The sequence below is a fragment of the Aotus nancymaae genome, unplaced genomic scaffold (genome assembly GCF_030222135.1).
Source record: "Aotus nancymaae isolate 86718 unplaced genomic scaffold, 86718_ANA_hifiasm-v0.15.2.pri h1tg000043l, whole genome shotgun sequence".
Taxonomy (NCBI): domain Eukaryota; kingdom Metazoa; phylum Chordata; class Mammalia; order Primates; family Aotidae; genus Aotus; species Aotus nancymaae.
This window is the reverse complement of record NW_026988457.1, coordinates 11,043,689-11,056,358: the sequence shown is the minus strand read 5'-3', so window position 1 is coordinate 11,056,358 and position 12,670 is coordinate 11,043,689. Positions and strand designations below refer to the sequence as shown.

Sequence of the window (12,670 nt, the reverse complement as noted above, 5' to 3'; positions counted from 1 at the left end):
GGTCTCTAAGTCTGGAGGCAGGCAGTGAATCAGCTCTTGAGGGGGATCATAAGAAACCCAATGAAAGCATAATTCAAGAGTGAGAGAGAAATATCGATTTTTCAGGCTTTGAAGATGAAAAAGTTTCATCCACTATGTTAAAAAATGTCATTGCAGAAAAGCACACAAATGATATAACGTAATATGTGTTCTATGTAAAACTAAACAATATTGCCATTTTTCATAGTTGCTCTGTCGCCCAGTCTGGAGTACAGTGATGAGTGCATTGCAACCTCCACCTCCTGGATTCAAGCAATTTCCCGCTAATGTTTGTATTTTTAGTGGAGACGGGGTTTCACCATATTGTCCAGGCTGGTCTTGAACTCCTAACCTCAAGTGATCCACCTGTCTTGGCCTCCCAAAGAGCTAGGATTATAGGTGTGAGCCACTGTGCCTGGCCTACTCACTTTTCTTTCAATAAATACTTTACATAAACATACATTCTGAGAAATGAGCTCATATGTAGTCTTTAAAAAGCATTTTCAAAATTATTGTTGAAAAATTAAAGTTCAAGACCAGGTGTGGTAGCTCACGCCTGTAGTCCCAGCACTCTGGGAGGCCAAGGCAGGCAGATCATCTGAGTTCAGAAGTTCGAGACCAGCCTGGCCAATATGGCAAAACCCCATCTCTACTAAAAATACCAAAAAAAAATTAGCCTGCCATGGTAGTGCACACCTGTAGTGCTAACTACTTGGGAGGCAGAGGCAGAAGGATTGCTTGAAACCGGGAGGCGGAGGTTGCAGTGAGCCAAAATTGTGCCACTGCAGCTTGAGAGACAGAGCAAGACTCCATCTCAAAAAAAAAAGTTGAAATGTATATAAAAAGGGAAAGTTTAAAAATATATATCATTTTAAAGACATGTTTTAACATTTCTCTTTCTTGTCAACTATAATTTTCTCAGGGAGAATAAAGAAAAGTCAATACATGTCAGAATGATGACAATTTAAATACTGAACTCTCCCAAGATCTCAGTTGAGAATATAGTGAGCCTTTCTTCAAAAAGATAATGATATCAGAGATCCTACTGTCAATCTAGTTTCATTCTGGAATCTTCTCTTGCCTTTTTGAGAGTCATCACAAGTTTAAAATAAAATTTTAACATCATAGTCATCAAAATTTTCTAACACCCAGTAGCATGTGAAGAGGCTTCATGAGTATTCTTTATTCCACAAATGTTATTGAGCTCCTGCCTTCTAGAAGAGTGTTTCAAAACTTAAACACGTTTTTTTATTCCATATGATACCACACCCCATATACGAGGAAGAAGAAGGAAAAACTGGTCATGACCTACTAATTGATTTCACAACTCAATGGGGCGCAATTTACAATTTCCTATTCTACATGAAACTGTTTCCCAAAGGTGGTCACAGATGTGTACTGCAAGTTCCTCAGGGGTTTTAAAACACACATTCCTGGGGCCCCATCTTAAATCCACAAAACTAAAATTTCTCAGACTTGGGGATTTTAAACTGTCTCAGGTGGAATGTACCCATATTAGAGTCTGAGAATTAGTTGTCACCCTTCATCTGCTAGTTAGTCTGGGAGGCCAGAGGGCACAGTGATTTAACAGGTGACAGCTGCTGTAGTGCAGATGTTCCCGAAATGGAGAGCTGGCACAGGACAGCAACCCAGAGAAGAAAAATAAATGTGAGCTGGGCCTTGTAGACTGAACAGGGCTTGGCAGCGTTGAAGGAGAAGAGCATCTCAGGTGAAGGAAAGGTTGGGAAGTTGTGTGGCTGGAGTACAGAGAACATAGGAAAGGGCAAAATCCCAGGGAGGAAGTCAAGGTTAGAGCCGGGCTTTGCAAGTTTTTGCAATACATGCTAAGAACTACAGAAAAAACGGAGTCAATGCTGATTTTTAAGCTGGAAGTGAAATCATCAGGACTTGGTTTGCAAAAAAAGCAAACCAATTATGGTGGACGGACTGAAGCCGAGTTAGACTAGAAGCTGGGACCCTTGAGGGGAAAGCGTAATTCAGAGAAACAGTGAGTGAGGTCTGCAGCTAGGGCAGTGGAGGTGGGAAAATTGAGAAGTCAGATTCTAGAAGAGCTTCAGAAACACGGTGACAACGCTTTGTGATCAATCACATGTGAAGGACAGTATCAAAGTAGACGATTGAGTGACATCCAGCTTGAACAACTGGCCAGCTTTTTAATTTTGAAGGATATTTGTGTTGTCATTCATTGTGCCATTGCCAACTGATTTCTCTGGAACACAGTAGTTTTCCTCACTTTCATTCATTATCTTTTCCATTACTTTTGCATGATATATTTCTTTAAAATTATCTGGCTAAAAAAAACCTATATATCAACATGCTTTATTCACACCTATGTGTCTTCTTTTAGAGCAGATTAAAATTCCCAACTACACTTTGTGACTAAGAATACAGATGAAGTCATCCCCTAGATTTGTGCAGAGATAATAAATGTAATTAAATGTAAGGTTATAAGTACAATTGTTTGAGAAAACTGGTAAAAATAATGTGTTTAGTCAACATGATGTCTGTTTTTAAAGACAAAAGCAAAGAGAAAAGTTGCAGAGAAACAACTTTTGAGAGCAAATCACCGATGGAAAGTAGGCAAATTGTTTGATGTGGGTAAAATAAATTTCACTCCAAACCTGTGTGTTCCATTTGTGTCTTTCAGTTTCCAGACACCATCCAAATAATTTGTTTATTCAAATCCAAAACACATTATTCACAGAGGAATGTACTCTATACTCACTAGGTAAAATCAAGATACTGAATGTGAAATCTAAAAAAAAAAGGAAATAATAAATACCTTCCACTGGGGCCTCCATTTCTATACTGTACTGCATGGTGTACTAAACCACGAATGGCATAGTATAGGTCACCAAATGCTATTGTACATACCACAGTGTTTGTATTTTTTCCTATTAATGTTTGTCTTTTTGTATAAGACCAAAAAATGAGAAATAATGATAAATAGTTGAGTTGTCCATAGTTAATGAAAAAGTTTGATGTATTTTCTTTCAAAGTCATGTTAAAATGAATCTTGGAAAGGGTTATTCTGCCATCACAGACTGAAGAAGCCTCATTTCAGGAGAAGGCCCATATCATTAGATGCTGTCTACCAAGGGATATGATACAGACCTGTTAGAACCTCTTACCATTGACAGCCAACTATCATAGGCTATATGATTTCCAATATGGATACCTTTTCTCAATTAAATAACTTAGTTTTTTAAAGACTTCCTATGTTCTACCCCTTACTGATCACTTTCTAGCAGTATGGCCTTGGGCATGGTACCTAATATGTCTGTGTCTCAGTTCTTCATTTGTAAAATTAGGGATTATGACAGACCTGTATCATGGATTTGTTGTAAGGACTGAATGAGAGAATACATATAACATGCTTACAGCAGTCCTTGGCATGTCATAGTCTTCCAAAAAATGTTAATCATGTATTGTCATTACATAATACAGATAATTTCTAGTCATATTATACATTTTGTTACATCTAAAACTGAACGTAGTGATAGAGACTAGGCAAATAAATGACACCTTCACGTGTGAAAAAGGATATATACTATAGCATGTATGTGATTAGGGAAAATATCTGAAAGCAATCTAAATATCCATAAATAGGGGATTGTTAAATATGTTATAACCAGATTGTGGAATACTATATAGCCATTAAAAATGAGCTGGGTTTATGTGCATTAACATGAAAAGCTTTTCATAATATATTCTCTTAAAATTTTATTTTTAAAATTAATTTATTATTATTATTATTTAGAGACAAGGTTTCTCTCTGTTGCCCAGTCTGCAGTGTAGTGGCATGATCAGAGCTCACTGTAAACTGGAACTTTTGGGCTCAAGTGATCCTCCTATCTTAGCCTCCTGAGGAGGTAGGATTTTAGGCACACAACACTATGCTAGGCTAATTTTCCTTGTTATTTTTGTAGAGATGGGGTCTTTCTATATTGCCCAGGCTGGTCTTACAAACTCCTGACCTCAAGTGATTTTCCTACCTCGGCTTCATGAAGAAATGGGATTACAGGGCAAGACCCTGTGCCTGGCCATTATGTATTCTTATGTGAAATAAGTACATCATAAGATAATATGTATATCATCATGTAATAATAATAACCCATATTTATTGAGTACTTTCAGTGTACCTGTTCTAAGCACTTTATATATATTTCTATCTCTATCTATCTACTAACTCAATCTTCTTAACAACTCTTTGAAGTGAAAACTATTATCATCCTAATTATACAGATGAAAAAACTGAGATCCAGAAGTTCAAGATCAATAACCAATAAGTGAAAAAGAAGTCAGACAGTTTGCCTTTGGAATATGCTGCCACCTTACCAATAATTTCCTCTAATTAAAATGAAATGAAAATGTGTGCATGTTACTGAATGTATGGAAAGATGTATCAAAGTAAACAACCTCAAGGGAGAGGTGTGGCTTCCATGAGGAAGATTACAAGACTATTGCCATTTAGTTGATGTCCTTTTTAGTACTCACGTAATAAGTTTGTGATAAAAGATATTATTACTAAAACAAAGATTAATATGTATAACCTGTCTCCTTTAAACATAATCTCAGAATATTAGGTAAAAATATTAGAGTAGAAAATCTCTCCTTTTTGTTAAGATCTCTACTCTTTAACAGGTTCAGCTCTACCAACTGGCTATACCATTTCACGGCGTTGTGGATGATTATGCTGTCTAGGGAACTGAGCAGTTATTGCACTTACAAAAACAACATTATCTCACAGTCACGAGGCCCTGCAGTTTATCTTTCCATTCTTACATGTAACTTGCCTCAGAGGCAACGCCACACATCTACAACCATCCGATCTTTGACAAACCTCACAAAAACAAGCAATGGGGAAAGGATTCTCTGTTTAATAAATGGTATTGGGAAAACTGGCTAGCCATGTGCAGAAAGCAGAAACTGGACCCCTTCCTGACACCTTACACTAAAATTAACTCCAGATGGATTAAAGACTTAAACATAAGACCTAACACCATAAAAACCCTAGAAGAAAACCTAGGCAAAACCATTCAGGACATAGGCATAGGCAAGAACTTCATGACTGAAACACCAAAAGCATTGGCAACAAAAACCAAAACAGACAAATGGGACCTAATTAAACTCCACAGCTTCTGCATGGCAAAAGAAACAGTCATTAGAGTGAATCAGCAACCAACAGAATGGGAAAAAATTTTTGCAATCTACCTATCTGACAAAGGGCTAATATCCAGAATCTACAAAGAACTAAAAAAGATTTACAAGGAAAAAACAAACAAGCCCATTCAAAAGTGGATGAAGGATACGAACAGACACTTTACAAAAGAAGACATATATGAGGCCAACAAACATATGAACAAATGCTCATCATCACTGGTCATTAGAGAAATGCAAATCAAAACTACATGTAGATACCACCTCACACCGGTTAGAATGGCGATCATTAAAAAATCTGGAGACAACAGATGCTAGAGAGGATGTGGAGAAATAGGAACACGTTTACACTGCTGGTGGGAGTGTAAATTAGTTCAATCATTGTGGAAGACAGTGTGGCGATTCCTCAAGGACCTAGAAATAGAAATTCCGTTTGACCCAGCAATCCTGTTACTGAGTATATATCCAAAGGATTATAAATTGTTCTATTATAAGGACAAATGCACACAAATGTTCATTGCGGCACTGGTTATAATAGCAAAGACCTGGAACCAACCCAAATGCCCATCGATGATAGACTGGACAGGGAAAATGTGGCACATATACACCATGGAATACTATGCAGTCATAAAAAACGATGAGTTCGTGTCCTTTGTAGGGACATGGATGAACCTGGAAACCATCATTCTCAGCAAACTGACACAAGAACAGAAAATCAAACACCACATGTTCTCACTCATAGGTGGGTGTTGAACAATGAGAACACATGTACACAAGGAGGGGAACATCACACACTGGGGTCTGTTGCGGGGAATTAGGGGAGGGACAGTGGGGGGTGGGGAGTTGGGGAGGGATAACATGGGGAAAAATGTCAGATATAGGTGATGGGGAGGAAGGCGGCAAACCACATTGCCATGTATATACCTATGCAACAATCTTGCATGTTCTTCACATGTCACCCAAAACCTAAAACACAATTTTATATATATATATATATATAAACAGTTGACTACCGTCAAGAAACTCCTGCCTTCTCACACTTCTCCCATTACTCTTATGCTATATTCCAATGACCTATTCACACATTCATCTTCAAGATTCTCAAAGGCAGGAATCACCTATTATTCATTTGTAAACTCCAATGAAAAACACAGAGTCTGGTGTTTGGGAGGTCATCAAAATGTGTGGAGGCATAAGCAAAGACTGACAACTGCCTCCCGAGTTTCTAAAGAAAAGTAATCATTTTGGAGGTAAATCTCATCAGGTATGTGAGAACATACCACTTAACATCAAGTTAATGTAATATTAATATTATAATAGCTACATTTACTGACTGCCTCTGCCCAAGTCACACCAGGATCTCTAGAAACTTTGTTAGATTGTCTTCAGTGCTCACAACAGCTTTACAAGGTGATTATTTTTATTTGCTGTTTATAAACATAATTAAGTCAAGACTCAGAGAGGTTAAATAACTTGCTCAAGGCCACACAGCTAGCATGTGGTATAAGCAGGATTCAAACATAAGATACTCATACTACAAAATCTGTACTGTAAAAAAGTTAAATAGTACTTTGTCTGAAAATGGTTGTCTGGATATATGAACATTTTAGATGTTTAGATTTTTAGAATATTCTCTTTAAAGATGTGCAACGAGAATCTGATTAAAGAAAAAAGGAGGAACATGATATTCTATGCAAGAGAAAATTAGGATATGTTATATAGATCAGTATTCCTGAGTTGTGAGCATAAACTTCTTAATTAAAAAATAAAGTAACAGCATTATAGGAAGAGGGAAAGAAAATGAGATGTCACTTTATGCTTAAACTCTCCATACCTTTAAAATTGTCACTGCTTCAAAAAATCACCAATCAGAAGTTACATATGTACATTTTTATTCCTGCTAACTAAAGTAAATTTTATAAGTAAGATTTTGAAATCAACAGAGACTGTGACAGGAGGGTGATTTATTTGGGAATCCCAACAGCTGAACGAAGAAAGATGACGACTAACATGGTGTTAAATAAAATCTGTGTGAGATCTCAGGAATAAAAGCATGTGGTTGACACTCAAAAAATAAATAATCTTGACCACAGGCTGCTTGACAACTGACACCTGAACACGCCTGCAGGCAGCACAGGAAGGGACTCTGGAGCAAATAGCAAAAGCGACTCCATTTCAAGTTGGAAGGAATGTGCTTCTTTATCCTCAGATCCTTCTTCTTCAGTTATCCTTGTACTATTCTATATTAGCAGTCAATGCTGTTGCCTTTCTTCCTCATGTTGTACATGAAAAAAAAATAAACTCACTGTTCTACAAGCTAGGATGCCACTCCCCTCTCAGTCACTTATGAAATGTCTGACACTGGGGAAGTCATCTTGTTTGGTTCTTGGATTTTTGCTCTGCAATATCCAATTTGATCTATGCGAAGTCAGATCTCTAAGCTTTCAGGTCCAAGCTATTCTTCTTGCCCTTCTGAGACATTTGTTTTTCTTGTTGATATAATACTAGTTGACAGCTATTTCTCTCATTCAACATTTATCCAATTGATTCATGCTTACTTCCTGCAGTCTTTATTGGAAGGATAATAGGTGTTTCCTCTCAAGGAAAAATAGGAGTTAGAAAACCATTCTTGTCTTTAAAATGGTTTGTGTTTAAGGAGTAACCAAGAAGATGAAAACATAAGCATTATGATTTTTATATGACTTCTTACATCAGATAACATTTACTCAGTAACACACTTGGCTTTAAAGAGAACAACTTGTTTAGTCATTTAAACGTGTATTTTCATTTATAGAGAATATAAACCTGTCTAATATATTTTTAAAATATAATTTAAAAAGAAACGCATGCCACTTTCTAGAGTAAAAGGAGCTCAGCCCTAGTCAGGGCGATATGTGTGATGGTCACAGCAGAGCCTGCGAGTGACGGGGGTAAAAGGTAGCTCAGAGAGGAGCCTGGGTAATAGAAATGGACAGCTAAATAAATGGCTGATGCAAGGAAATGCCAATTGAAGGCTACTGGTGTTTGGATAAATGTAATGTCTCTAAGGAGCTGTTCAGCATTTTCAGTTTAACAGCTGAATATAAACTGCAGCAGCCAGAGCTTTCTAGGGCAATAACAATGCCTCACTGCAGCCTTTAGATGGAAGACTAACCACTGCTTTTCAGAGAAGGACCTAGGAAAATTCAAGTAAGTTACAAAGCACATGTTTTGTTCTTAGATATTTGACATTTTGTGAATATACTGTATGTGTATTTTTTTTTTAAATTAGGCTTTATTCTTTGTTGTTAATTTTGTATATTATAAAAACAATAAATAATAGCAAGAATATCAAGAAAGGTAGCCCTGGCCAACTCTCCTGCCTGCATACATGTAACCATCAATTTATTATCTATTTTTTGAACAACTATTATGGATCAGGCACTGTGCTCCATACTGGGGATATGATAAAGACACAGCCCTTGTTTTCAAAGAGTTCCTGTTCTAGTAGTCAAAACAGAAAACAAAGTGACCATTGCACAGTTGTCTTGGCAGTAATAATATTGACAGGTAAACATATTGGTATTCTAAGTGTTTTACACATATTACCTTATTTATTCTTTATAACAACCCTCTGAGGTAGATATTATTATTGAAACCATCTTTAAAAAAATATCAGTGAGAAAATTATGGCAGTGAGGGAGATCTGATCTAGCCCACCCTTACCCCTCCTCTTTTCTTTAGCTTTCAAGAAAGTTTAGTCTGGGCTTAGCCTGGCTAACTTGGGAAGATATTTAGTTTATAGTTTCAATGAAAATACCCCTTCCCCAAAACTCAACTGCCTTTATGAAGCTAATGAAAGACCACCAGCCTACAGGAGGAGAGGAGCCTGAATTCTGCTAAGGTGCAACTTCTTCAATTACTCCTGCAAATAACATCACTCTTCTATTGTAGTTAGGCATTTTGAAATATCCTTTCAGTTTTTGTGCATATCTAACACCATGGCTCCATCTGGACCCACTAATTGATGGCCCCACCCAGGACCAACTCAGCTCAACAGGACAGATTCAATTCCCTATGATTTCATCTCTGACCCAACCAACCAGCAGCAAGCACACATTGCATAGCCACTCCCACCCTTTCCCTCAAAATATCTTTGGAAAACCCCTAACCGATGAGCCTTTGATGAGATTGATTTGAGTACTAACTTTGTCTTCCACATGGCCGACCTCATGTCAATTAAACTCTTTCTTTACTAAAATGCCATGGTTTTTATTTGTGCACCGAGCAGAAATAACCCATCAGGCTGTTACATTATGAGGAAACTGGGGCAGAGAAGGGTTAGATAATTACCCCAACAACATATATCTTATAAGACAGCCAGGATTAGACACTGGGTGATATGGCTTCATAAGTATATCATGCCTCTCCATGTATGATGTAATTCTAATTGCTTAGATTGTGCCACCCAATTTTACCACTTTATGCGACAAATCTGTCTCTCCTCACTCTTTCTTTACATAAAATCATCATTTCCTATAATACAATCACTCCATCCACTGCCACAAGCACCGTATTTGATCTTAAAGTTTCTTTCTTCCTTTCGCTTGAATAATAACTTGAAATACTCTGTTATTTTCATATTCTCAGCTCTCATTAATTTTAAACTATTGAAACAAGGCCTCATTCTCCAAAACACTCAAGAAATACTCTGTCCATGTTGGCCAGTGCCCTTCTCTTTGCAAAATCCAACTGCATATTGTAAATCTTTGTCTTTATCTTTGCAGAATTTAATACTGTGGGCCATGCCTTTTTTTCTTGCATCTTCATCCTTTCCTTTCCATATTACCACTGTCCCCCTGGTTCTTCTCTCATCTCTTATCGGTTGCTTAATTGTGAATGTTTTCTTTTCTTTTTTTTTTTTTTTTTTTTTTTTTTAATGAAGAAAAACTTAACTTTATTGAGCATAGGAATAGATGGGCTTTCAAATTATTTTTTGCTTTACGGTTATTACTTTTATAAACCATCTGATCCATGGCAAAACTAACTGGTACCATACAAAGATGTTTGTCTATTGTCATGTTTAGGTTTGGTTTCTATTCTACATTTGTTAACAAATACATTTAAATCTAGATAGATAGAAACATTTGTGATTGAATTATTAGTGCACGGTAATACATGGCATATACATTGCTTAAGCTGGTAATAAGGGGTCAGATGTTCTACTACGACCTTCAAGCACAGGTACAGATTTGCATTTTATGCAAAAATTCAGGTTTTACTCAGTTTTTACATTGGTGGAAGCTGATGTCATTAACTTATAGGCAAGCAAATACTTTTGGTTTCCAATTCTTAGCTGAACAAAAATACACACAATGTAGCCTTTTCATTGGGCAAGACTTGCTTTTTATATTTCACAAGAGAATGCAATATAACCCTTCCTTGAACAAGATGACCAGGATACTAATAAAACCATCTTTGCAGTTGTGTTTAATAAGCATATTTTATTTAAATAAATCCTCCAGTTGGAAATGGAGAATTAACTGCCTTTACTTAGAAGGCTATGTAAATAGCTATCTATCTGTCAAATTTATATATGCAGCTTACCAATATTTCCTTATTGGAAACATCAGTATTTCCACATCACATCACAGTTCCGAAAAAGGACTTTAAAGTCTCAAAATTCTGTATCTCCTTTGGCTTGCTTCTCTCTCGATTCCACCCAGGCTTTATTAATGGTTCGCTTCATATCATCATCTCCATCCTCATAAATTTTCTTTAGAACATTCATCAATCCCTCACTAGGATCTGTTTCAGTGTCATAGGAGGGCTTCTCTTTTTCTTTGCACTCTTTTTCAACCTGAGTCAGGTAATCCCACCTTGTGTTTTCCACTTTCTTTCTACATAAGATCAGAACTGTATCAGTCTTGACTTTTTTGGAACTGCCTTCCACAGAAATGGGTTTCAAGAGATTGTTCACAATCATGGAGTAACTCTTCCCATTTAGATTCTTTACCAAAAGATCAAATGACCTCTCTGTGAAATGCACCTGCACATTCTCAGTGGGAACCTGATGAACTCCAGTTAAGGTAATGTAGATTTTCACAAACTTATCTGATTGATCCCATCCATAATTACTGATTTTCACTGTATAGCCTGTTGTAATGGGAGCAACCACAGCAGCTGGCTTTTCATTGTCAAGAAGCTCTGCTTTCTTCTGTGATTTCTGTTGCATCTTGTTCTTGATTTCTGTCTCAATCTTGGATTTTTCAGCTGTAAGGGCATCTCGTATTCTTTTCCTAGTAGCCTTTTCCAGCAACACCTTTACCTCTTCTAGATCTTTCTGTAGCTCTTCTGAAGCCATGGAGGCTGGGTCAGGCCCAAGGCCCGAGCTGCAGCCGCGCAGAGGAGGGAACGGGAAACGCCGCGCGGAGCCCTCAAACCGAGCGCAGACGCCCACCAGCAGGAGTCGCAACGCCGCAGCCTGCGCGCACACAGACCCTGCGCGAGATCACAGCCCCGAATGTTTTCTTTTAAAGGAAGAAAAAGATGACCATAAAGTTATCACATTACCTGCACATAGAAAGTGCTCAGTTGCCATAAGTTATTATTTTTCACAGCTGAGTTTTAAGGCATTAATATGAGTTAGCCAGCAAATGCATGAGGAGGTAGAGAGGGAGAATTTTTCAAGTAGAAGCAGAGGTAGAAATCGAAGATAAGCAGATAGCCTCGTGTGTTTGGGGGCTGCAGAGTTTGGTGTGGTATTGTATGCTTTTTGGAATGAGGAGATTGGGTGAACAAGAAAATCAGGAAGCCATGGCCAGGCCATGCAGGACCTCGTGGTGGGAACTTTGTCCTAGAAGTTAGCAGTGAGAGGTGTGCTCAGTGTTAAAAAAGTGAGGAGGGCCGGGCGCGGTGGCTCAAGCCCGTAATCCCAGCACTTTGGGAGGCCGAGGCGGGTGGATCACGAGGTCGAGAGATCGAGACCATCCTGGTCAACATGGTGAAACCCCGTCTCTACTAATACAAAAAATTAGCTGGGCACGGTGGCGTGTGCCTGTAATCCCAGCTACTCAGGAGACTGAGGCAGGAGAATTGCCTGAACCCAGGAGGCGGAGGTTGCCGTGAGCCGAGATCGCGCCATTGCACTCCAGCCTGAGTAACAAGAGCAAAACTCCGTCTCCAAAAAAAAAAAAAAAAAAAAAAAAAAAAAAAAAAAAAAAGTGGGGAGTATGATGAAATACGCATTTAGGGGTCTGAAGGATGAATGGACTGGTGGAAAGAGGTAGGATTTGGGCAAACTGGAAGCAGGCAGGCTGGGTAGTCAGCAAATGAAAGAATCTAGGCGAGAGAGGAAGTTCGTTTGGATCAGGTGGTGGCAGTTGAGATGGGGAAAAATAACAAGGATATAATATTTAGAGTGAAGCTGGTAGAATCAAGGAGTTAGGGTGAGGAGTGAGAGGAAGGAATCCAGTACTGATAGAAACAGTCA

The 12,670-nt window shown here is 38.0% G+C and overlaps 2 protein-coding genes across 2 annotated transcripts in view; both read right to left on the bottom strand.

The window, feature by feature from the left end:
* FREM2 (FRAS1 related extracellular matrix 2) overlaps nucleotides 1–12,670 on the bottom strand; it is a 188,395-nt gene that overhangs the window by 47,547 nt on the left and 128,178 nt on the right. The gene's annotated exons all lie outside the window — the stretch shown is intronic.
* Nucleotides 10,557–11,636, bottom strand: LOC135268797 (calcyclin-binding protein). The gene has a single exon (XM_064361800.1). It carries the CDS (start codon nucleotides 11,540–11,542, stop codon nucleotides 10,856–10,858), a length of 687 nt encoding a protein of 228 aa, XP_064217870.1. The 5' UTR covers nucleotides 11,543–11,636; the 3' UTR covers nucleotides 10,557–10,855.

Bases quoted from the DNA above. Each gene is read 5' to 3' on its own strand.
- LOC135268797 (XM_064361800.1), bottom strand. From the start codon at position 11,542: ATGGCTTCAGAAGAGCTACAGAAAGATCTAGAAGAGGTAAAGGTGTTG.